Source organism: Corapipo altera, unplaced genomic scaffold (genome assembly GCF_003945725.1).
Source record: "Corapipo altera isolate COAL_440 unplaced genomic scaffold, ASM394572v1 308, whole genome shotgun sequence".
NCBI classification, from domain to species: Eukaryota; Metazoa; Chordata; class Aves; order Passeriformes; family Pipridae; genus Corapipo; species Corapipo altera.
The window spans coordinates 4,651,449-4,677,543 of NW_020884925.1; the positions used below are offsets into that span (position 1 = coordinate 4,651,449).

The 26,095-nt window shown below is 41.7% G+C and overlaps 1 protein-coding gene across 2 annotated transcripts in view; it reads left to right on the top strand.

The window, feature by feature from the left end:
* Positions 1–26,095, top strand: part of RORA (RAR related orphan receptor A) — a 244,095-nt gene that overhangs the window by 104,609 nt on the left and 113,391 nt on the right. For both annotated transcript variants that reach the window (XM_027657899.1, XM_027657901.1), the window contains exon 2: positions 24,200–24,229. In XM_027657899.1, the coding sequence (XP_027513700.1) occupies positions 24,200–24,229 (30 nt within the window). The remainder of the gene's footprint in view (positions 1–24,199; positions 24,230–26,095) is intronic.

Here is a 26,095-nt window from a genome sequence, read left to right on the forward strand (position 1 = left end):
CAGAACAAAAGGGCACCAGTGTGCTCATCACAATGACTGATGACAAAGAGGTTCAAGGATCTAAATGTTTTGTCTTATTTCTTTCTAAATGAGAGTTAAACCACTATGTCAAAAGTAGCTACAAACCCTAAAATAGCTGTTCAAGAACGACTGGCAAGAATTAGCAATCAAATCATTGTACATGTGAAAGTTATTACAGCTAAAATATAAAAAAAAATTTAGATCAGGGTTAATTATAAGATGATGCAGTAGTATAATTAGTGTTCTTCCTATGGAGGATTATGGGTCCTTCTAAATGCCCTTTTTGATTGCCTTCTTCCCTTTTTTAATTTCCTCCTTGTCCTTTTTGATTATCTACCCCATGACCCTCAGGGCTCCTAAATGTAATACAATTGGAATAACATTTTTGTTAGAGGTGTTTTTTTATATAGGCTATTAACCTCTTGCTTACCAGGAGCCAGGAAACTCTTTTCTGTGAGAGCTCCACTGAGCACAGACAACTCTCCAGTGTCCCTGGAGTTTTTATGTAGTGCAGCTTTCTGCCTGTCCCAAGCAGTCTCCAAGGATGTGTCAGGAACTGATCTGCATGAGAATGAGCACAGGCAGAGGAGAACTTCCTTGGGGTGTATTTTACATCTTGGCAAGATAAGATCTAGTGGATCTTTGATATTTTCAAGGCTGCTTCAGTGGTCTAACTGTGAGCATTAGGGTATAATATAAAAGACTATTATCAATTATCCTTTAATGGGATTTTCAGAATATTCTACTTTGATTATTATTGCCTTCAAGAGCAATAGGCTGAGATTTTTTTTTCCAGAATGTACATGGGATTCAGTTTCTCACTTCTTTGGTATCCTTAAGAGGACAGCAGGGCCTAACACTTCAGCCCAGTTTGGATCCCATGAGAAACAAGGATTGTTTCCTCCAAGTGGACTAATAAATTGTGGTTTACTCCTCAATTTTGTATGTTCCTCTTGGGGCTATATATTTTGTGCAAGTTCACTCTGTTGGGAAGGAACATTGTACCTGGACAATCAATCCTGAGATGCCTTTCAGTTAATGTTCAATGTATACTATAAAACCAACAGAGGGGCACCTCAAAATAGAGAGTACTGGCTGCTAATGAAACTAAGTACATATTCTCATTTGGTTTTATTTAATGTCCTTTACTTAAGTCTGGCAAAGAGACATCCATCTCTGTTTATAAAGTCTTGCCCACTTCAGGCAAGGGCCAGAGCTGTGGTGATTTGAGATATTAAGATATTACTCGTTGTCTGTTTTTCCAAGCCTGACTAAACTTGCACTTCAGGTATGCAAGTAGAGGAGCTATTTTTTTTACCTGGCCAACAACTGTTCTGTGCAGACCTGAAGGCATAAACGAGGAAAGCCCAATGTGGTGTCTTTCAATCGACCCTGTTTGTAACCAGTAAACATCAATATTGATAATTCCTTGTCTGGACTCAGGGTTTGCTTGAGACTCGTTGAACTGGGCAGGTCAAGGCTCCTGCCCTCAGACAACATCCCTTCCTCTGTCTCCTCTCTGGAGCAGAAGCATCACATGCACGTCTTTCAGTTCAGTCTCTTTGCGTGGCTAAGATAGCACTTCACATCACCAGGTTTTCTCTTTAGGAAGCTGAGCATTTAATGCCTGAATGGAGAGGTCATTGTTTCTCACTCTGCCAGCGATTCGAGTCAGCTGAATTCCCCCGGTCCCGATGCATCCAAAAGGGGGTGTTACAGCCCAGGGGAGATGTGTAAACAGATGAAATGTTTAGACTCTCTTTAGAGAAAAAGCTCTATTAAGACTTTCACTGAAACATTTTGATGCAGTTTCTATGTTGGTGTTTCTGTGCAGGTGTTTTGCCAAACAGACTCATTTAAGCAGTCACAGAGGTGGTGTCTTAGCACACTGATGTTAATCTGGTGGCCTTAAACCATATTCATTAGCATTGGTGAATCAGATAAAACTTATAAGAAGAGACAATTTTCTACTCTTTGTTAGCTTGCATCAAATATTGGTGAGAAATTTCCTTACCCACTGTCGTTTTAAAAAGTGAGACACAGAAGGCATTAGATGTGAAAACACAGTTAAGTGACAGTAAATAAAGTCTGGCTGTACGTCATGGATCCCTGGGGATGAGCTTTATGATGAAAGGGGGAAGTGATTCCTTGTTTTCTGAGGTAGGATTACTGTTCCATTTCATGTTTTTCAGAGATGCTGTGGTCTGCTTTTCATTGATGGTAATTACTGAGCAGACACTAGGAAAGATGGTGTTAGACATAAGGGTGGGGCCAGGAGAGGAGAAATGAAATCCAGGTAAAAAGCACCAATTGCTTTTTGTGTTCAGAGAGCTGGATGTAAGAATATGGTATCATTCCCTATTTTATCCCAGTGTGAAGGAGTTCCTATCAGCTCATCTGAAGAAGGAAAACCGGAAACAAACTCTTAAAATTTTTCTGTACAAAAGTAGTATTAGATGAGGTGTTGGTGTTGAACAGCACTAAAGAAAGCAATCCTACCCAAAGACAGAAGCAGCACAGAATTACTCTTCTGTGTGGAAAAAGATACTGATGATATTTTTGAAAAAAGTGTTACAAGGTAAATCTTTTTATTTTAATGATAGTAGGTGCATGTTACTGTGCCTCGTGATATTTGAGACATTTTTTGGAGAAAGAAAGTATCTTTTTTTTTTTTTTTTTAGTTTAGAACTTTCATGCCACTTGAATACTTGTGTCACATTGACAATACACACTGGCTGCCACACTTAGGGCATTCTTGGGTGCCTGTACTCATTTTGAAGTAGTTTAGAATGAAAAGACCAGTTTTTCAGGCTGCCAAACCTGGAAGCCTAGGTAGGAAGACTGCAGGGAAGTTTTCCAGTGCTGTGTCTCAGCAGAGATCTGGGCAGTGCCAGGAGTGGCTTGGCCATGGCTCTGGCAGGATAGGAACCTTTCTGTGGGCACGTGGCAGCCAGGGACAGGGGAACTGGGAATTCTGAGTCGTTCTTTACCTGCAGTCCAGCTTTAGCTCCACCACTCATCCTCTCCCCGCTCTGGTTCTGTCTCAGGGTGCTGTGGTACATTTGGTTGGTTTGTGTTATGCTTTTGAAACTGAGAGAAGGAAAAGGAACAGATGACGAGTCGTTCCTGGAATACGCTGGCACCTCGCTCTCGAGCTGAGCCAGCCCTGTGTGCAGAGCTCACAGCTTGGCTTTCCTGGGACTAGGGCGTCCTTGCCTTGCTTTTCTGCATTCTCTATTCCAAAATAAGGGATTGCCATTCGAATTTTCCCTGCTTACAAGAAAACACCTACAGCAAAGGACTGAGAAAAAGGAAATAAGGAAGCAAAAACACTACTTGAATTCTGTGTTTTTATTAGCACCAACAGGGAAACAGTAGACATTCCCATCATTTGAAGACTTTCTTGTTTTTATTCGGTGTTGACCAGAACCATAGGTTTCATTTTCCCCCAAGGCTGTGAAACAATAGAGGCTCTTCTGGTCTCAAATACAGCTGCATGTTGTGGTGTAAATCTGACAGAATTCAGGGTTGGGTCTGGACTGTGCCTGAGCTGTCTCTGTTAGCCAAGGCTGACCATGGGTTTGAGCTGCCATGTGGATTTACATCCATGACACCTGGCACAGGGAGGGTGGGAGACTGAGTTCTGCCAGTCACTGCTAAGTTCTGTAGCTCAAAATTTGGCTTGGCAAGTGAGAGAACTTGAAGAGCAGTGTTTGGTAGTGGGGGTGATTGAGGGGCTACCTCAAAAATACAAGTGTAAGAGACCCCCCAGAACAGTCTGCCAGGGCACCTCTGCAAGCTGCTCCTGCCCCTCTGCCCTGTGTCCTCACACCCTGTGTGCCAGCCCATGTCTTGCCAGCCTCTGATTAAGCAAGAAATTGGCCTTATGCTGTTGTTTGAGAAGTTGCTCATGAAGAAAATTAATTAAACCATGGGCGGTTTTTGGTTCTGGGGCTTGGTTTAGTTTTCTGGTTTTTTGATTTTGGTTTTCATTTGGTTTGTGGGGTTTTCTGTGTTCGTTTTTATTTTTTTTTTTTTTTCATTTGAAACATTTAAACCCCCATGCTCTGGATTGAGTGAGTTGTGAAAATGCGGTGGTGATTGGACCTATATTTCTTAAATCTGTACTTTTAATTTCTTTCCTAATGCACTGGTATAACTCAAATGTTTTTCATGCTTTCTAGTTTGTTGTTAAATACACAACTTGTCATGAGCTTAATAAGTCTTGAGAAATATTGAGAGGGAACATGTATGTAGGGTTTTTTATAGGTTTTTTTATGCATTTTGCATAAAACAGAATCCTTCCCTGTGTTTTATCTTCAGTAACCTGTGAAGAAGACATGAAGTTAGGGGGGATAGGCCTATTTCCTTGTGGCCTGTACTGTCACTGCCTATTTTCCAGGACTGTGCAGCAGAGGAGTTACAGCTTGGAAAGGAGGTGAGGATCAAGTCTTGAAGGCCCAAGTCAGCTGCTTGTTGTGCCTCTAAAAAGAAGGACATAATGTATGCCAAGAGAGAAAATGAACACCCAGTGTCCCTTCTGGCAGGGGCAGTGCAGAGTGTGTGCTTTTGAAGAGAAAAGCCTTTCTCAGGGCTGGGGGAAAGTGTTGTTTCCTGTTGTTGGTACCTGGTGTTGTGGTTCAGCCCCAAATTTGACAGACAGTTTGATTCCATCCTGCTTTGCTTGACCAGCACAGGCAGATAATTCTTCTGATTCTCGGGCTGTTTGCAGCCTTATCAAAACAAAGAGAAGGCTAATGCCTGTGTTTGGTGGTGCACTTGTCACCTATGCTGTATTTAAGACCCAGAAGGTGTTAACTTGACATAAAATGGGGGGGGGAAAGATTGTATATAAGGCAATTTTCCCCAAATTGAAACTCAGAAAAGATAAGGAACACTGCTGAACACAGAAACCACAAAAGCTGGGAAATTACAAATTACAGTTATTAGTCATTCTTTACTGGCAAGAGGAGGCAATAAAATCCCCCACAAGTTCAAATATGGTGTGGTGATAAAGAGACTTTTCTTGCCAGAGCAGCAGCAGTGTCAGGGTCTGTTCATCTCGGAAATGTTGTACCTGATGAGCAGACACCAGTGCACTGCCCTTTGGAGAAGGTTTCAGCAGGCACAAAATTGTTTTATTCCTCTGACAATAACAGTAGAGTTACTCTCCTCTAATTTTTCTCTGGCTGCACTCTGGGTATGAGAAGTGGTCTATCATCTTTGTGACTTTCAAATATTCCAGACCTTTATTAGGAGAATTCTGTTACCCACAAGAACAAGCTGGGCAAACCTTGAGGTCTGCCCAACTCACCAGAGGGTGTGACAATTTAGCAAGAAGATTTGCTTATGCTATGGATATAAGAACAAGAGTATCCCCATGAATGAGGTTGTTGTGCACTCTTTAAACAATTTTAAGGAATTATTAAAAGCCTTGATAAGCAGAATGATCTCTGTTCAGTGCACAGAATCATTCCAGACGGAAAGGAAGGTAGGAGGCTGCTGGATGAATCTCTTAACAATCTGGTTTTTCAGGGATTTTTTTTTTCCATGGACCAAAGAACATGAAAGCTGTGTTTAAAAATTTAAAGCCTTGATATGTTCCGGTTCTGTGAAGCAGCAGAAGGAAGAAGCTTTTTACAGTGCTGTAATTCCCTATCCAGCAGCTCTTTAAATTAAGATATTTATGACAGCTGTTTGTACTCGATGGAGTGCACATAGACTTGGTCATTAATTATTGCTTTTTTTTCCCCCAGTTATTATTTGTATTCAGTGGGTCAGGTGGTTATGATCCTGCTGTTGTCAGTGCAATAAATGCACTTAACCTTCCACACAAAAAAAAAAAAAAAAAGAAAGGAGGAAAAAAAGCAGAAAGGAAAAAAAACCAAAAAAACCAAAAGAAACCCTCTCCCCCTCCCAGTTTATCTTTCCAGAAGCTGAGAATTTTGTAGGAAAAGTGTTCCACAACAGTGGGTTATGGAGCTTTTTTGGTAATGCAGTCAGTTAACAACTTGAAGCTGGCAGTGATCCCATCCACCTTAATCCTCTTCACACTTTGCAAGCAGTGAGCCCAGAGCAAGGGAGCACCACGACTTAATAGACTCCAGTGTTTGAACTCTGGCATCTGCCTTCAGCTTCCAGAGCTGGGCTTAAGTGCCTGGTAAAACCCTACAGCTTTGGGTTCATTAATTAGGGACTCCCTTCCACTGATTTGTGGAAAACATTGGCCAGCATGTTCTTCCAGCCCAGTAAATATTTATCCAAGTGGTGTATGATATTTAGTAATGAATACAGCTCGTTTTCACTGCAGCCAGAGGAGGCTCCTTCCAAACCTTAACCAATTCCTCATGTGCCCCGTGCTGAGCGTGGCACGGCAGGTTGGGGAAAGTTGAATTGAGATCTTGTCGGGTTTTGAAGGATTTTTTCTGAATGTTGCTTTGCTCTATCATCCTTTTTCATCATTTTTGCCAGAAGGTTGAGGGGGAAATGGAAAAAAACCCCCACAAACAAACCAACAATGGATATCAATTACTAATTAAAACCAGTACTGTCATTGGGTATCTGTCAGCTGAATGTTGTGCTGTGATGAGACTAATTAGGAAACTATCCAGATATATTTATATGAGTTTTCTGGGATGTATTGGCACCTTTCAAACTCAGTTGTATTTGTCCTCACCTGTAGAATCCCTGTGAGACTGTTACCCCTGTAAGCCATATGGGGAACAGAAATGGAATGCCTGGCTCATGGACACATCCAAACCCTTGTCTTTTGGCCAAATTGTGTGGGAAAACACCTGTCCAGCTCTTCACACATGGATTTATCTGCATGAGCAAAGAGCTGTTTTCTTTGTGCATGAAGGAAAGTGAGCATGGAAACATTGAATTCCTTTTGAAAATATCACAGGAGCTGCTTGGACTATTTCTCCAGCGTCTTTAATTACTTATTAGTGGATTTGGACTTTCAAATTTCTCCCAAATTACTTTTTGGGTTTTTTTAGTTGTCTCTCCTGTGTCCTTTTCTTACCTTGTGATTCAAGCACTATGCTGGGTTGTATTTGTGCAGTGCTACTGATGTTACCAAGTAATGTGTTATTTTTATGTGAAGTGTCTTAGGCTGTAGCTTTTCTGGGTTTCTCATTCTTTCATGTACACAGCTGGGAGAAATAAGAAAACAAAAATACCTTTAAGGGTTGGTAGGACACTCGGTGCATGTTTTCCTGGGGATACTTGGGTTAGCATAAATATTTGGACACAAGAGAATGCTAAACTGACTCTGTCCAGTTTTCTGCATTGTGGTGGGATAGACCAACAGTAGTATCTCTTAAAAAGTCACTTTGAAGGTAGCAAGCCCTCATGTTTAAGACAGGAGAACACAAGAGACATGGGAGACATCTCATATCTTTTGAATGCACATGGTGACCATGATGTAACTATAATGACCATGAGTAACTAATTTATTTTTTTAGTGTAGTTCATCCTACTTTTTTTTTGTTCAGTTTATTATATGTATTGACTAGCAGAGATGTTTGCCCACAAGTCTTTGTTACAGGCAGGCTGTCTTATCTCGAAAGGGAGCAGGATAAACCATGAGAAACCATCCTGTCTGGCTTAAGGCACGTGCCAAATCACACAATTCTTGCCCAGCAGGTCAAATCCTGCATTTCAACCCATCCTGGTCACACTGAAGTGAATAGGTGGGTTTTTAGCATGTGGAGTGTGTGGTGGCCCCACAGAATGTTGCAGTGCCTCACCTGCAAAGTTCCCTTTGAAAGCAGTTAAAAAACCCAACACTTGTTCCATGAGTTGGTGCCAAATGTGAGGGCACAGGTGTGAGAGGAGGGAGAATGCTGGGATTGTTGGAGTAACTATGCACAGTAGTGGCAACTTCCATTTTCTCAGGAAAAATATAGAGTTGAAAGTGAATCTTGAAGTATTATCAGTCAGTTATGTACAGGGGGAGCACTCACACTCTTTATCTGCAGGATATGGGAACTCCAGGCACCTTAACTAGGTACCCAAACCAAGTTGCATTTCCCTTCTTTGTGTGCCAGGGCAGTGCTGCAGCAGCTCTGGGTTGGTTGAGGCAGGTGAACAGGACTGCTTTCTGTGCTGTGGCCATCAAATCCAGCCTGGGAATTGGCAGTGCTCAGCTCCCACAGCTGATGACCCCAAAAGAGCTGCCAGGGGATCCTCCTGGATGAGATTTGGCAATCCTTGCCTTGATCTCCAGCTAAGGATCTCATTTCGTGACTCTTGAGTTTCAGATCCTGAATTTTCTCTCTTCTGCAGAGGACCATAAATCCACCTGTAAGGATGACCACCTGTAATTTCAGATTTTTAAAACTGAAAGCTTTTTTTTCCTTAGATTACCTTCTTGCTATATTTTGTCACTTTAATCCTGTGGGTACCACTGCTATCTAGGAATAATTACATAGATGTGTGGTGTGCAAATACAGTAACAGATTCGATGCAAAAAATATAGTATTTTACAAAAAGTTTCCAAATATTCTTCTGTATAATTTTAAGAGGAGTGCCTTTGTTGAAGTTGACTGCAGTTTGGTAATATCTTAGATGAAGTCAGTGTTTCAGTGCAGGAAATGCAGATGTTCTCTTACCCACTGCTCACCCGTGTCCCAGCTGCACTCTGAGTTTGTTGCCTGCAGTTGCAGCCTCTTGGCCCTTTCAGCAGAGTCCAATTCTTCACTGCTTGAGGTGGAGGAAGTCATTTAAGCACTTGAAATGTTGGGATGAGGCTTGTCTTTAAATCACTGAGGCAGCCTGTGAGTTAAAAGCAAGTTTTGTTGATGGAGAGCCTGAAGAGCTGAGCTCCCTCAGATCTGGTTTATCCTGCTGTGAGAGCAGTGGAGGAGACTTTTGCCCTGCTGCAGCTTGTTGGATTAAAGAGAACCCTTTGGTATCGAATGTTGTCAATGCAGCAACTTTTGCAAGCACTAAATTTACTTAGGAGAAGTTCTTTTTTAATTGCCCCAGGACAACCCCTCGCATGTCATGCTTTTGCCTGGAGAAAGTTTTCATATGGAAATACTTCTTTTTTTTTTTTTTTTTTTTTTTTAAGATGGCATAGAGCATGTCTAGAGTTTGTCAAGCCAATTGATCCTCAGGGGAATGTGCTGACTTTCGGTATATATGGAGGATTTTTAAAGCAGCTGAGCAAAATCCCTTCTCAGATAAGACGCTTTCTATTTTGTCAGTTAAGAGCATCTTCAAATCGAAATAGCTCAGACATAATCAAATCTCCCTTCCTCAATCCCTTGCCTTCTCCTCCCAACCCCCTACACAAGCCATCCCCAAAAGGATAATCCTGGCAGTGATGTCATTAGAATGAATTTACAGACCAGTGCTCAATTTTCTTGTCTTGAGCTTCAATTGCTAATGCTGTAAATTTGAGCTGTGTATGTAAAGGAGTCAGGTTATGCCTTTTTCCCACCCTTGTTTAATTTCCCTGGAGCCCTGAGAATAAATAATGTGGGATTATTTGAATATTTTCCTGCTCTTTTTTTTTTTTTTTAAACTGGTAGACAGCTTCATATTGCTTCCAAACATTTGTAAAAGCTCTTGCTGTATTCCTGAGGGAATCCTTGTCTCCAGGGAGCAGAAAGTTTAAGGAGAGAATTTGGCTGGCTAAATGTGGTTAGAGATATTGCAGTTTCTGGTAGATGTTGTGGATGGTGATGTGAAGTACAGAATAGACTGAAAAATAATTTGTTTTAACCAAATTTCTCTGTTTTCTCAGAATAAAATCTTTTTATTACGATGATCCTCAGTGATTTTGACCTCTAGAAAATATTTTTTAGGAGTTAAGAAGCATGAATGAATAAAGTTGATCCAAACTTATGTCAGGGATCAGGATCCATCTTAAAAAAATTATCATATGGACTGACCAGGCAAAGAGAGGGAGAAAGAGCCTGAATTAACCTCCTTGTTGGTAGGAGGTTGTAATACACAGAAATCATGCAAATTTGGTGCAGTTGCTTCCCAGTCAGTTGATGGCAAAGCTGGACTGTGAGTGCAGGTCCCTCGAGTGTCGGTGCATCCTGTGAAAGCTGAGCCAGGGGAGCTGAGCCTGGCGGGCCCGGGGATGCTGTGCCAGTCACTGCAGCTCAGGGAAGGCACAGAAATGGGTTTCTTCCCTCAGGCTCTGTGTAAGGAGAGAGCTCCATGACACTGATGGCTTCCCTGAGTTCAGAGCAAAGGGGAGAAAAGTCTAAAGCCATTCTGAAAAGGGGGGTATGAAGCAGAATTTTTGCTTGGGGCTTTTGTCTAAAATTAACTTTCTCTTTTCAGTGCCAAGCTGATGTGCATATTGAAAGTGGTAAATAGTTGTTGGAAGCACTCTGCTGCATTTCAGTGCTGTGTCCAGCTCTGGGCCCCTGAGTTGAGGAAGGCCATGGAGGGGCTGGAGCAGGTGCAGAGAAGGGAACAGAGCTGGGGAAGGGACTGGAGCACAAGTGCTGTGAGGAGAGGCTGAGGGAGCTGGGGCTGTTCAGCCTGGAGAAGAGGAGGCTCAGGGGAGACCTCCTCACTCTCTGCAACTCCCTGACAGGAGGGGGGAGCCAGGTGGGGGTCGGGCTCTTCTGCCAGGAAGCAGCAGTAGGACAAGAGGGCTGGGTCTTGAGCTGTGCCAGGGGAGGTTTAGGTTGAATATTGGGAAGCAATTTTTTCCCAAGAGAGTAATCAGGCATTGGAATGGGCTGCCTAGGGAGGGGGTGGAGTCACCATCCCTGGAGGTGTTGAAGGTGAGACTGGATGTGGCATCAGTGCCATGGTCTGGGAACCACAGCAGGGTTGGATCAGGGGTTGGACTTGATGATCTCTGAGGTCCTTTCCGACCCAGCTGATTCTATGATTCTGTGATTCTATGAATGTATAAAAACCAAGAGACCTTTCAGATCTGAAAGCACAAACGGCCCAGACTAAGCCAGGCAGATCATCCCGAAGTTGGGAGGCAGTGGGCTGCCCTGCAGATCCCATTCCCCAAATCCGTGGGTGAAGCCTGTGTGCACTGCAGTCAGAAATTGAATTTTGCAGGGGTGGCTGCAGCACACAGACCTGCTGTCTTACACAGGGAGAAGGAGCACATGAGCAGAGCAGACCAGAGTCCCAGAGTCCCACGTGGAGTCCTGGGTCATGGAATCTGTGGTGTGATCCCTGGGTTTGTGTACAGTACATGTACCCACACGGTATTTTAGGACACTTCTTAGCAGAACATGATATTTCCTCCCCTTCTTTATCCACAGCAGGTGTTTTTCTGCCTTTGAGTAGAGCTTTAAAGTAAAACTCTTCATTTCCTCCTCAAAGATCTTTCCTGCTTAATGGGAAGGTGCTCCTAGGTCTGGGATCATGGAAAACGTGTGAACCTTGCCATACAATGACAGGCCTGCCAGAGCCCTAATGGAAGTGAAAAGTGCATCAGGCTCTTGTCTTACAGTCATACAAAGGGTCTTTGTGCTGTGAAGTAACTGTGTCACTTTTGGGGCATTGGTTCAGCTTGTCTTCTTCCTGGTCTGGTAAATACTCCTGTTTAGTATGTGTTGTAAAAAGCAGATGGATTCCATTCTAATTTGTTTTATGGCTTGATTTAGTGTAATTCAGATATCTCACAGGCACCTTTATTATAAAAATTCTAAAATATACTTTAGGTCAAGGGGATATTAACACCTATTTCTTGAAACATATAAATGAACTGCATCTGAACTCTAGGGCATAGTCATCTCTGTAAAGGAGTGGAGTTTTTCCACTAGTCCCTGAGTACAGGGCCAGGTTCTGGGTGTACTGTGCATCACCAGCCATCCCAGCAGTGCAGTGAGCACAGCTGGCATCCCAAACACATGGGAGTGAAAACAGAGATGGTCTTTTACAACCATGAGAAAACGAAACCCCTTAAAGTGAATGTCCATCCAAAACTCAGAGTTTAACTATGCTAAATTAATGTAGTCAGATGGAAAACAAATGTCACTAATTCTGTTGAGATTTGTAGTATGTGAGACAACTGGCCCCATCTTTAGAAAAAATGCTTAATGTTAAGGACTTCCTATTTGAGATTTGTTTCATTTTATTAATTCTGATTTCTTTAAAGAGAATTACCTGATGGGGATTAAATACTTCCTCTGTACATGAGCATTTAAAATCAGGAAGGAATAGGCTGCCCTTTTTGACAGACATTGGGGAAGGTCATAATTTTCCTTTTCATAACTGACACTTAAAATGCAAGGTGAGTGAAAGTTTTGTCACTTCTATTGTGCTGTGGTGTTAAATACCTGTTAAAAAGGAGCAACAAGTGCAGTATTCGCAAGCTAGCTAAGAGGCAATTAGAAATTTGTCAAACTCCTGACAAGAAATGTAGTTCACATCAGGAGCAACCAGTTTATTAATTTTGCTGGAGTCGACAGACTTTTCTCCAGAGTGTTCTCCCCTTTCCTGAAATAAGTTTAGTGATTTAAACTCAACTCTCTGGGGATCTCAGCACTGAAGGAGTCTGAAGTGTTGAAGTGCTACTTGTGCTATATTCAAGTCTGAAATTTTGCATGAACTTGCAGCACCAACCCTCCTCTCTCCCTGCCTTCCCCTCATTCATCGCAGCTGTTGAAGGCGACATAATAGAATCTTATTTCTTTTCCTCAGGAGAGCAAAGCAATGAGAAGTTGAGACTCGACCTCAGTATATTTTGAAATAAAAAAAAAAAAGAAAGAAAAAGTTACCATGATAGGAGACAGCCTCAGAAGAATACTGAAAGGCAAATGTACAAGCACTTTGCAGCTAAAGTATTCAGCTGGGATGGATGAAGTAATGTGTAAGGAATCCATTTTTTCTGGATCTGTTACCTTATAAATACTTTGCAGAAAAACAGATCAAAGATGCTCCTTATTAAAAATACTGATGGCCTTCTGATTAAACTTAAAATAATCCAGTTATAGGAAGACCCTGATATCCAGAGCTGGCTTTGTTTGATGCACAATGGGCCAAACTCATCCAAGGTGTTAAGCAGATGAAAGTCATTGTGGTGAACCAAGGAGCTGAGCCAGCCTAATGCACTTCCTGCAGATTTTGAAAGGGGTTGCATGGCAGAGAAATAACTACCTTATGTTGTTTTAAATCTTGTAGAAATCCCCAAAACAACGCTGGATTCTCTGTACTCAGTGTGGAATTATCTAGTTTATACTGTAGGATGATTTGAAAAACCTTTAGCAAACATTTATTTCCTTTGTATTCCTTTTGAGACCTTAACATGTATATATGTAGTAATGTGACCTTAGCACATTATTACATGGACTACTTCTAGAATGGAGGCCCAAATTTAATTTCTAAAACATATGTGGGTTACACATTAAAATTCTGGTCCTCAGACACATTATAGTGCTTATTTGGTGATATCTCAGTCATCTTGATGAAGTCATGAACTGATTGTGAAAGATGCAGCGAGAACATTCTTGCTTGGGGAGTTTTTGGATTAAGATTGGTGCCATGAGCCAGGCAGCCCAGATCAGAAATACATGACTTGGAGTTACGTAACTGCTTCGTTTCTGTTTATCTGTGAACTGCAGATAGTGTTTGGGTTTGGAGGATATATATATATATATATATATAAAGCACTAACTTGATGATGTGAGGCGCTGCAAAACAGACAACCTGGTAACACCAAGGAAAACACAAAAAACACATGGTAGAATTGCCTGCTTTATAGTGTGGGATGAATCTTAGCATTTCGGGCTTGCCTGAATGTCACTGTCTTTGGTTGCTTGGTTGTTTGCTAGTTTGGTTTTTGCCTGAATTCCTCTCATCTTTGCAAACATTACAACTCTACCTATGGTCAGTCACAGAAGCTATTTGATAAAATGCAGTTGCAGAGATTGATTATAAGTTAGAGGAGGAATTAACCACAAAAAAAGTGCTTGTAGCCTGCAAGCATATCACCTTGTGTGATATTCCTGCTTGTTCTCAAAAGTTAGCCGGGACTTTCTTGTGGCTATATTTGGATTGGAGATGTCCCAGAGCGACTGGTATGTCAGAGCAAATGGGGTTGATAAATCACTTGGTAGTGTCCTTCCCCCGTGCCACTCCTTCAGCTCAGAGCAGGAGCCAGAGCTGTGCCGTGTCGGGGGGATTGTGCTGCTCAAAATGCCATCTTTCACAGAAAATATACAGCGATTTCCACTCTGGGACTTCCCTGCATCCTTTTTCATCCCAGTTTTACAACCTGACCAGCCTCTTTCCACTGCCATCAGAGCTGTACATTGAACATCCAGGGATGCATCTGCTTGTCACTAGAAGTGACCGTCGCCACAAAGTGGACCGAAGAAGAAGAGTAGAAACTGCTCAAAGTCCTTGGAATGTGCTACAGGAAAAACTCAGTAGCCAAGGTGCTCTTCTCGTTGGCATTGGCAGCTTTGCAATACTGATAATAATATTTGTCCATTGTCCTCACTGTATCCAACAGTTAAAACTCTGTGAAGCTCAAAATTTGTTTTGCTGGGGGTTAAGAACCTGCTTCATGCCTAATACTGTGTTTCCAGGAAAACTTCCATTTCCCAGAAATTGCCTGCCATGTGCAGTCACCACTGGCTTCAAGAGACAGCAACAAGTAGCATTTTTGTTTGGCCACACAAAACAATTGCTCTGCTTTGAATCCCTGGGTGAATGGTTATGTCTCTTACTGATGAGTGTACAAATTTAATGTCTCACAGAGAGGCGTTAGAAGAATTGTTATCTATGCTTTTTAATTAGGCAAATTTTGCTTATTTGTGAGAACTCATCCTGAACACTCTCTCTTTTCATGGTTATTCCTCAGAGAAGTGAACATATTTGACTAAGATCCACAGGAGGGAGAATACCTGGATGTAGCCAACCATTAGGTCACCTTGCAGCATATCTACTAACCAAGTATTTTCTATGCCAGTGTTGATTTAAGCTCTTGTAAAAAAGAGGATGAATGCATAGATGTAGATTTGAAATTCCTGAGGTCCAAAACGCTTCTATCCTTTTCACTTATTTTTAAATTTCATTTTAATATTAGAGAAAGAGGTACATACACACAATCACTTAAACCTGTGTATTCCTGTGAAAGTAACATGCTATATAATTTATTTCCTTTCACATGGAGAATCCTTGGGGCTTGGTGGCAGACTGACAAACAGCTCCCATCTCTAGTGATGTAATATTACGTGAATTTTAAAGCACTAAGTGGAAATCTGGACGATGGAAAGAACTGATGTTGCAATACTGATACTTCTCCAAAAGAAAGACAAAGAAATGCTGTGTAATTGTAAGAGATAGAACTGGACAAAGGTACTTTCAGAGTGTGTACAGACATCTGTGAGTGATGACTTTTAATAGTTCTAATTAGACTGGAAAATAAGCTCCGGAGAGGGCAGCTGAGTGAGAATTGTGTAGCTAATGCAGGAGAATGCTGTCCAGAATGCACTCACATCCTGTAAAACGTGTCATATTAATGGTATTTCAAAAGTCTTAATGCTCAGCAAGGCTGAGTTCTGAGGCTGGTGAATGTTCCTGGTATCACTCGGTGCTGGATGCCTGACCCTTCAATCATTCATTTTGTGGATGCAGTGTGGTGGCCCCACTGCAGCACCAACCTTCCCTGCATGTGCTTTCAGGAACTGAGTGGATCACTAACTCATGAGTTAAAGACGTGCTTTGGAAATGTATACATCTCCTAGAGTTTCATGATCATATTCTACTTATGGACAACTCGTGAACAGGTTTTTTGGTCACAGAAATACCGAGAGAATTTTGTTGGTTGACACCTGTAGTGTCAGGGAGAGCATAGAAGATAAATGGTTGTATTAAATGCAACAGGGTTTATTGGAAGATAATATAGGGTAGAATAATAGGAAAAATAATCTACCATTTTATCTTATGTATGTTCTAAATAGGAACTGATTCTGTTAAGATCGTCGTGCAATGTGTTTAACGTTGCAGTGTTCTTAAATAATGAATTCTTCTTGCACCAGTTGTGACTAACAAGGACTCCAGCTCCCCTTTGACCGTTTATTTTGTTTCATTTTGGTTTTGTTTGCATACCTGAAAGAGCTCTGTGAAGATGTTCACATCAGTTCTGGGTACCTGAAGGCACAGAATTGGGGCATTGAGGCTTCTTTTATCTTTGTTATCTGCCATCTCGGAGGGATTTCTCTAGGTGAGAATTGCTGTAATCAGGACTGCTCAGCCCTGTGGTTGCTATCTCAGCCAGTATCTCAGTCCTGGGCCTCTCGGAGAGTTTCAGTTGTGCTCTCAGGACAGTTTCCATGTGCGGTTGGCCTGAGGTAACGCTCAGGAAGGCGGCTCCCACCCTCGGTTTTTATTTGTAGCGTGACAGTGTTCTGGATTTTATGGAAACACCGTGAACTCTTGGAGGCCGGGTTCATGCTTTTCAGTGTTAGGTTGGCAGGAATCTTGACCAAGACAGCCTGAAAGGCTTCGAGGAGAACAGAGAGCGCAATGTTGAGGTGAAATGGTGCTTTGAAATGACAGAAGCCATACACTGCCTGTGCAGTGCTGTGGGCCCTGAGGTCTCCAGCACACACGTGTGTATGTGTATGTGTGTATGGGTGCCAAACTTGCTGCTGTTTGACTCCTCCTGGCACCAACAAGCAGGGAGTTGGCACAAATGGTGCTCCTCGTTTAATGGTTCACATCTGCTGGGACATTTTCCTTGTCCAAGATGACACTAAGGTGGAGACAATGGTAGTCAGTGAATGCAGTGGTGGGGAGGTGCAGCTGTGGGGACTGACATCCAGGGCCTGGTTCAGTGCTGACCTGGCAGTGTCAGGGCAGTGAACTTGGAGGTCTTTTCCAACCTACATGACTATGATTGATTCCTCTCAGGGAACTGCACACATTACAGAGCTTCTTGCCCATACGTCCAGTGCAAGTTCAAGGAATTGTTCCTGTGAGTGTGCTGGTAGGAAAGAGCCTGTGGCTGAAGGAGACTGTTGTGTGGATGTCACCGGGAGGGAAGTGTCCTGCCTGCAGGGATGGTGTCTGCCACGCTCATGGCAAAGCAATTCTGTCACTGATAAACTGTGCAAAAAAGCAGAAAGGCTCCCAGTTCAGGTGAAAATACAACACTAAGAAAGTCCCTGACAGTTTTTAAGAAGTGTTGGCTTTCCCTACACCTTGTAGTCTGTTTAAGGGCTGGAGGGGCTTGCTTGGATTTGTGCAACTTTGTGGGTTCTGCTGGGTTCTGTCAGTGTAACTGCATTGCTCTGCAAGACTATTTGGAAATCTCTGCTTTGGGATTTGCTTGGTCAGTTGTGTAACAAATAGTCATTAAAACAAAGCTAATATGTGGCTTTCCTAAAAATACTCCTGCGGAAAACACAGTCTTACCTACAGCTCTGAACTATCTGACATTTAATGTGTGGAATACAGTGTAAATGTGGGATGGATATTTAGCCTGTGCTCTGGCAACATCTGTCATGTAAGAACATTATGGCTATTTAATGGAGATTCTTCATTTAATTTCTCCTAATCTAAGGCACTGTTTATTTGCAAGGGCAAAAGAATGAGAGGGACTGTCAGTGAGGTTGTACAAAAAAGGAAGAAATGGTTAAAGTTCACCATCTTTACAATTTACATCCTTACAAATAAGAGTTTTGTTTGCAATTTTCTAATATTTGTCCAATATTTAATCTCTCATCAGACAAAAAACCAAACAAGGTCAGCACTCTGTGCCAGCAGTCACATGTGATGCCAGCACTGAGGAACTGTCTGTGTGTGTGAGAGCCACAACTCTTCCATCTGGCATCAAATTACTGTTAATTTGGAGTTTTCATACAGCTCAGAACTGATCATTTATAGGAAGATTTGAAACAAGGAGTTGCATGTGCTCAGTTGTTCAGAATGATATTGTGGGGAAATGGTTTGTTCAATATCAGTCAGAAGTGAGAAGTTAGTATTTTAAATGTGGGCTGACAGCAAGTGCGTCTGTAACAGCGACAGTGTCATTATCTCAGCCTGAAACATGGACACTTGAGTCTTGAATTTTTTTCTTAAATTATTGTTTCTTCTGGAGCAGTTTTGGGCACCAGAAGTTTGATATCAATTTGGGGTCTGCTAAGAATTTTTGATTTGGGAAAAATCTAGAAAGAGCAGGGAATTCTTTTAGCTGTCAGTTGTGCAGATGACAAATAACTCAGGATAGTGGTGATTTCTCTCTTATGAATACTCTGTAACTTTGAAAGAATTACAGTCATTTGTATTCATGTTTCCACAGGTACTACTCTGGTTTTAAAGGTGGGGAGGCTGTCAGCTGCTGAAAAATGAAGTCATAAAATGGCTTGATGATGCAGAAAGTCACTCTCAGAATCAGGAAGCCCGTCTGAGTTGCAATGGCTAAAAGAGCCAACTATCTCAGTAAAATAAGGTTGAAACACTTTCTTGAAAAATCTTTTTAAAAATTAAATTTTTTTAATCTGTTTATTTCAAATGTATTTGAGCAAAAAGTAAAAAAAACTGCGCTGTGGAGAATCTTCTGTGGCTGGTTCTGATATAACCATGTGTGATTCGAGAAGTAATACTACAGAAACACCTCAGAAATACAACTCTGAAAATTTCTTTCATAGACTTTAGGTACAAGAAACAACTGTGGATCGTAGGAGATCAAGGTTGGGGTTTTTTTCAGTACTGAAACACTTAGGTCAGTCGTGATTCCTGTGACTTTGTTATATACCTGTGGACTTGAGAACATGATTGATCTAGGCCTGCTGAAAACACCTGGTTTCACACAGTGAGATCTTTCCTTTTCAAGAAAAGCTGTGAACAAGTCGGGGAAAAACTGGAATCTTATATAAAAAATTAAGTTGTCATATTTGAAGCTGAGGATTTTTTTTTTTTTTGGGGGGGGGTCATAATTATGGAAAGCTTCCTTGTCCTAACATGCCTAGTGGATGTTGTCCTTGATCCGTGCTACCCTGGCACGTAATTTCATTTTTTCCTGAGTGAACTATAAGCATTAATGTCCCCTAACAGTTTTGGAAACAAAATATTGGAATTACTTGGAGTACTTTCAGTAGTGTGTGCTGGTCATCATTAGCAGCTCTTCTGTCCTAGGCAAGGACACTGGTTTGGAACATCATTTTGTTTGATGAAATTCCCTTAAGTGGTGTTTGCAGCATTGCGTGTCTGTTGTGTCACCTCAGTCACTGTAAACAAAGGCCCCCGAAGATCACAGAACTCCTTCAAGCCAGAGATCTGCACAGGCTTTAACAGATACCATTATTAAAGTTTCTGAAAGGATGAGCTCCTTTCTGAATACACTCAAATGTATTATTCTGCCTTGGTAGGTTCTCTGCAAGTGCCCGAGTGTTGCATATAATATTCCACCACAATTGCTACCTTTGTGTGGTGGCAGTAACAGAGAAGTGGAGTGACAGGATGAAACGCAGTGGGATCCAAGGTTGTAATATATTTTCTTTCTGATTTTACACAATATGTCAGGCAGGAGGCTTAGTTTAAAATTTTAACTTCTTTCCCCCCCCCCCCCCGCCCCAAGATTTCCAATCCATCCTAAAATGTCCAAGTTGGAAAACGTGCTGGAGCCGTAATGCTGGCTTGAGGGGAGGGGAGAAAAAAGTGGGAAAAAAATACATGTATTGATACACACACCCACATGAGCAAAGCATCGTATACACAGGGCATCTACCAAGATTTACAGCTGTCAGGGCAGTGTTAATCACCCGATTTGGGCACAAAAAGCACAGCCAAGGGAAGCACTGGTGCTTTACAGGGGTCCCAGAGATTAGTGCTGAGCTCTGTCGGTAATACGTGTGTTTATCCTCACAAACTTCTGAGGAAGAGTTTTCTTGGAGGTTTAAGAAAATTGCACTCAAGAATATCCTCCTTTGATATTTTGCAGAGTAATGTATTCTGCCAGACAGGGGACTTTTTACTTATCATTCTGCACATCAAAGTGTGTTTTCCCCTTGAAATGTGGGAAGTTGACAACTGTACAACAGCAGCAGGGATCTGGGTTCACAGAGTAAGCAGTGTTTCATTATGCTGCTTTATTTGGATGGGCAACTGTGAGAAATAGCTTATGATGTATAAAATATCTGAGTCTTTTTGTACTTGAAGACATTGTTATCTCTATTTGAAGTTGGCTAGTGAAGGTCAGTCAGGCTAACTGCTTGCAAAAGAATATCCTGTCTCTGTTGGCAGATACTCTTTTCAAAGTTCATTGCATCCAGCAGGCTATTTTTGTAAATACCACCCATCATGGCAAATTACAGGCCGGTGGTGGGAGGGGGAGAGGGGGTGGTGGATGAAGTCCTTTCACTGTGCAGAAATCGATTGTCGTTGCCCAGAGCGTTGCATGGCAATGGCAGGGATGAAAAGTGTGAGCTGTTAATTTGTTTGAGATTTGGTGTTGATCAGGAATGTCAGATTGCACTGCGGAAGTGATACATTCTGTGATAACTGTAATACTGAAACTTTCACTCACTGATAACCATGGCACTGATAGATTGTGGTATTTTCATGACATTTCCTTTGCTTTACTTTGAAGTCTGGCTGGTTAAGTCAGGAAGTCTTTCTGTATTAGCAACACTGAAGCTATAGTGTTGTTTCTTCCTCTCTTTCTGCTTTTTTTGCATTTGTTGTTAAATGAGAATGGAAAGCTGGCTGTGTAGGACAGTGATAATAGTGGCAAGTGGTCACATATTTCTCCAGTCTGTCACATTTGGGAATGAAGCCCATTAAAAAATGGGATTTTATATGAAGTAACATTTTGAAAGGAATCAGTAGGTTCTTTATGCTCTGCTCATTAAAAATAAATCTTTGTCTTTCAGTGGTGTATTGGGTTTAGGTTTCCTTAAATAGTGTGTACTCAAATCTACTTAAACTGGTGGTCCAGTCACAGATACATTTACAAATGAGAGCAATCCCAGCTGGGAAGAAAATTACTTGAGGTATGTTGGACTTGCAGAATTAGTTTCATAGGAGATCCTGTTGGTTTCAAAAGAACTGATGAGTTGTCTGTATAAAACTTTTTGGATGCAGCTCATAGGAAAGGCATTCAAACATATAGACGAGTGGGATGCAGCCCTGGCACAGAGAGAGACAGAGATCTCATAACTCCCCTTTTTTTACATTAAGTGGTTTTCAGACTGACTTTTTTTCCACAATACACTCATTTCTAGGATATTATTATCTACCTTGAATGTTCTGCATAGCAGAGTCATTGGCTTCCTGCATTAAAACTAAAACTGATGGCAGTGTTGCATACTCAATATTTATATTTAAAGCACTCGTTATAATGTATCTAATTTAGGTAACTGTTTGGATATGCTGGTACATTTTTTGCTCAGTTTTTCTAGTCACTAAGAGTTACCTGTGTGAAAAGGAAGGCTTCTTAAAAAATTCATAACTCGCTTTAACATCAGTGAAGGTTCCTGATTAATTTAAACCTAATCCTGTTGAACTCACTGGCGACATTTATCCTTGTTCAACCAGATTGCAGTTAGTTACTTTAAAACCACAGCTCAAAGCAAAATGCTTTGCTTTCGATGCAACCACCAGTGGAATGATGAAGAAGATGCAAAAATACCTACCTCTAAGCTGCTGTTTTAAAAGGTTATCTAAAAATATCTGCATAAAACAGCTAAAAGGTCTTACGAGATAGTAATCGGTAATTATTGTGGAAACATCTGATTGGAAAAACCCACGACACGTCTCACATCAAAAAAAAAAAATTAGGTAGAAAAATATAAGCACTGATATTTCCATGAGTGTTTCATGTAGCAGGGGAAGGAGGCCCTCAGTCAGCGAATACAGCTAAGTCTGTTTTGTGCTGTGGCAAATCCCATTGTGAAGAGGCTGTGAGTAATCAGAAGTGACAGCATAAGCACTTTCTGTTCAAAGTGATTTTACAGAGAGCATTATTTTCTGAGAAAAGCACACATATGGCTCCCATAATGCTGAAAGAGCACTGCTGTATCCATTTATTAGCACGAGCGTTGGGAGAGGAAGTTTTGCAAATGGTATTCAGATTTAAGACCTTTTTCTCTGCGTTTCCATTTCCTAAAACCTCCTTAAAATCGTAGGAATTGGCCAGATAGGCAAGGGTGGGGCGAGTGTGTCTGCCCAGGGGATGTCAGGGCAGTTTGGGAGGGTGAAGCTGCTGTCAGGAATGTGCTGCTCAGTGGTCACTGAGGAGTCAAACAGCAGCACAAATGCTCTTCCTTGGAGGAAGAGCCAATATTCCAGCAGCAGCTTTCATTTCAAATTCAAAGGGTAAGGCAGAGATTCAGAAAAACCCACAGAGAGGTTTTTGCACTCGTACCAAAGGGTGCACAGATATTGTTGGTGCATTTTGATGGAGGTGCTTCAGATCCCTCTGACCCTCTCCTTGCCCTGGGCTTTTGTTCCTGTCACAGTGTCAGCTCTGAGTGACACCCCCTGTCCTGTCCTGTCCTGTCCCCTGCTCTGAGTAAGGATTGCACTGCAATGAAAAGCCAAGAAAGCTTGCTCTTACAAATGACCAATTGAAAGGATGAATTTGCCCCCTGTAGTAGCTACTTATCTAATTGAAAGGTTTTATTTTTGTTATGCTTATTTTTCTTTTGTTCTCAGTGCTTACCTTGGCTCTGCACTTTGTGGCTATAATTTTAATTCTGTGCATGAGGAATGTGCATGTTTGGCCAGGACCTTTCTATTTAAATTAATCCATATACATAATCAAGTTCTAGTATGCTGATTTTTGTAAATTGCTTACCAGTGTCTCACATTTACAAAATTGCCCAGAGGAACTATCAGAACTTCTCTTCCCAAAGCCTGGAGCCTCTCAGCTTTTCTCTTCAGGGAAAAGAAAGGTTCCAGTGCTCACACTTGTAGAGCCTGGTAGTTCCAAACCAAAAGGCCAATAGCTACACAAGTGCAATTTAAAAAAAAATCCTCATGACAATTATGTCAAACCTGATGGCTGCCTGTTTGGGGTTGGCTTTAGGGATTTCTGGATCTATCAGAAACATGAATAGTTTGAAAACTGTTGGCTTTGGAAGTTGGCTCTAAATTTGCAAATAAGGTACCTATGTTTTTATTGGTTGTTAAAACTCACTGCCTCCCTGAGATGTTCCACAACCAAGAAGCCTGAAATAAAAGCCTTTTTTTTTTCCATAGTAATTTGTTTTGGAAGAGGTGGTAGAAGGAATTGGAGGGTAGCAGAGGAGATTCAGGTCTCTCTGTCTTTCATGAGCAGTAAGCCAAACAATTCCAATTCTAAAATTTCATTACAGGCCTTAATCACAAATGAAATGTTTCAAATACTTGTACTGCTTCCAGTAACCTCTTTCTCTTCTCATGGAATTCCCCCCAAGGAGAGTGAAGCTTAAATACTGAGGGGTCTGAGTACGTCACCAGTTATCTACTAAAGTGGAGACAATATTGTTTGTATTCAAGCATGAATTCCAATGACATTTAACAGAGTTAATTTTATCTCTGTTTGGTATTATGAATTTTGCCTCATTCTGTTCACTCTGTTGCTTTCTTTAAAATGCCTCTCCAATTTCACTGGCACTGGCCCATCGCTGGTGGTTGCCGCCACATGCCTGTCTAGCATAAAAACATCTTTATTACTGCAGAAATTATGTATTTAACAGCTCGGAGATACTTGCATCTGGCTTGGAATTATGGCAGTAATACTCACGTTGAGAGAGCTGTTCATTTGGTTTTAATGAGCATAAGCTACAGCTTGCCATCAAGGAACTACTCCAACTTAATAACAGGAATTGTTGCGCCGCTCAAATCCGTTCTGTCTGGGTGGTTTAATGTGCACCACCTAATTTGAGTGTGGGAAAATCCTTAACCGTGGAAAATAAAAGGGGGCTTCCATATAGTGCTGCTGCTATCTTCTTGGTGCATCAGCCTCAGTTGTAAAGCAGCAGCACACACAGTGGAGATGGGTATCTACTGAAGCAATACGTGTTGAAACCTTTATAGGTGAGGTATGAGGAGAAAATATACCATTAAAGTCTGCACTCAGAGAGGGGAGATCCTTCCACCTTTAATGCACAAATCATGGCAATTTTCATTCCTCTTTTAGAGTGGCTGCTATGTGTCTGATAAAATAGATTAATGATGAAATACATGTCAAAAGAATTTATCCAGTGGTGGCTTTGCTAACGTTGGTGTCGTTTCTTCCCTACAGGTATTTCTGTAACAAAGAAGACTCATACATGTAAGTAATATCTTTTGATTTGGCCTTCTCTTAGGAATGGAGTTTGTTAGGCTGTGCTGTGGTGCTTAGACAAGTAGGTGTTGGGCTGGTCTGAGAAGGCTCCATTTTAAAACTGCTGGTGGGTTTTCTGCTTTAGAGTGGTTTCAGTCCTCAGCCAAAATGTTGTCGGATGTACAATGTGTGTGTGTGTTACTGGCACGTGTGTGAAGTCAGAGGGCAGGAAAAGAAAGTTGTGAGGAAAGGCAAAATTCCTGGCTCTCACCTTACAGCTGATAATTAACACATCCAGAAAATACAGATGAGAATGGTTATGTTTTTATGTCTGATATATATGCAGTATGATTCAAGCTAAAATATATTATTGAACTGAAAGCCTTCTGTCCCTTCCTATGCATGAGTCTGTAAGATAAATCATTCAGTGCTTGTGCTGAAGGAACTGGATGGAAACGAGGAGGTTATTGTTTTGCTCTCAACCTTATAAACAAACAGTCCTCAGAAGTGGCAGCCTTGGAAATGTCTGTGGATGTGGGCATTTATTTACATATACATTTATTCCAAATCTTCTTCAAAGACATCATTACTGGGGATCAACTCTCATCTACCCTGCAGCAAGTTAAAAGCACAATTCCAAGAAAATATCACGATTTGTAGCTGGACATACATTGAGATGCTTTGGGTGCTGTGGAGGTTTGGAAATCTGGTAGTGCAAGAACTGTACTTGCCCAGGATCTGAAACAGGAGTAGGCAAAACTGAGGCTATTAATTCATGGAAGCCCCCTAACAAAACAGGTGATAGCCTGCACAAAATTTACAAATATATATGCATTTTAACAGGATCATGCATTTGAAGTATGTTCATTGCAGCTTCCAGGGTTAAAGTGGTGGTGCAAAGTATCTTACATGGTTTTTATTCTTATTTCATTCCTGGTTTTATAATATTCATGTAATGAAAAATCTGACTTGAGATTATGAATTCTCACTGCACAGAGCTACAAAATTGATTTAAGAACTTCAAATGAGAAATTTGATTGTATGAGTATTGAAGCAAACTCTAAACACCTCAGACTTTTAGATCATGATAGTCCTGCTCTGCTTAGGTGGGTTTGCTGCTTAAAGTGTTCTTAGGGTCAGATTCCCTTTGGCTGAAGGCATATGAGGTTTCCATTGCACTTAGTGGGAGCTACAGGCAGGAGTCTGGGGGTGGAGTTTGACCCTTCCTTGTGTTTTTGGTGAATATTTGAGCTGCTGGGACTGGGGACTGAAGTGCTCTGTCACCCACAGGCCAGGCACTGCACACACAGCTCCCTTGCACAGCCTTGCCTTGAGCTCAGCCCTGGCCTGGAGCAGCACCTCTCTAGAGCTGGGGAGCAGTTTGGGGGTTGTGCCAGCCCAGTCCTGGCCTCTCCTGTTGGAGGCTGATGCTGTGCATGGTGGTTTGTACCATTCAATCACCTGCAAACACCCTGTGCTGTGCACAGCAGTGCCAGGACTGACCTGCTGCAGGAGCCCCAGCTCCAGTTCCAGCACTGATCCTTTCCTAGGGAAGGTCAAATAGCAAGCACAGCCCTAAAGAGCGTAGGAAATGCATCTGAAGCCAGGCCAGGCTGATGGGGTGTGGTGGTGCTGACGGGCTGTTGTGGTGTTGTGTGTCTCAGCTGAAGTCGTTTCAGGCCTCTGATGAAGAAAACATGTATTCATTGACTCCTCACCACACACCTCCAGAGCAGGCAGAAATTAGGGAGCAGTGTCTTTGGTGTTGAGAACTCTGTGCTTTTCTAAGGGAGCTGTCAAGGAGTAATTCCCTGATTTGTTAATCAGTTGTCATGCGATTGCTGAAGCATGAACAGAAAAGTTGCCTGAATAATG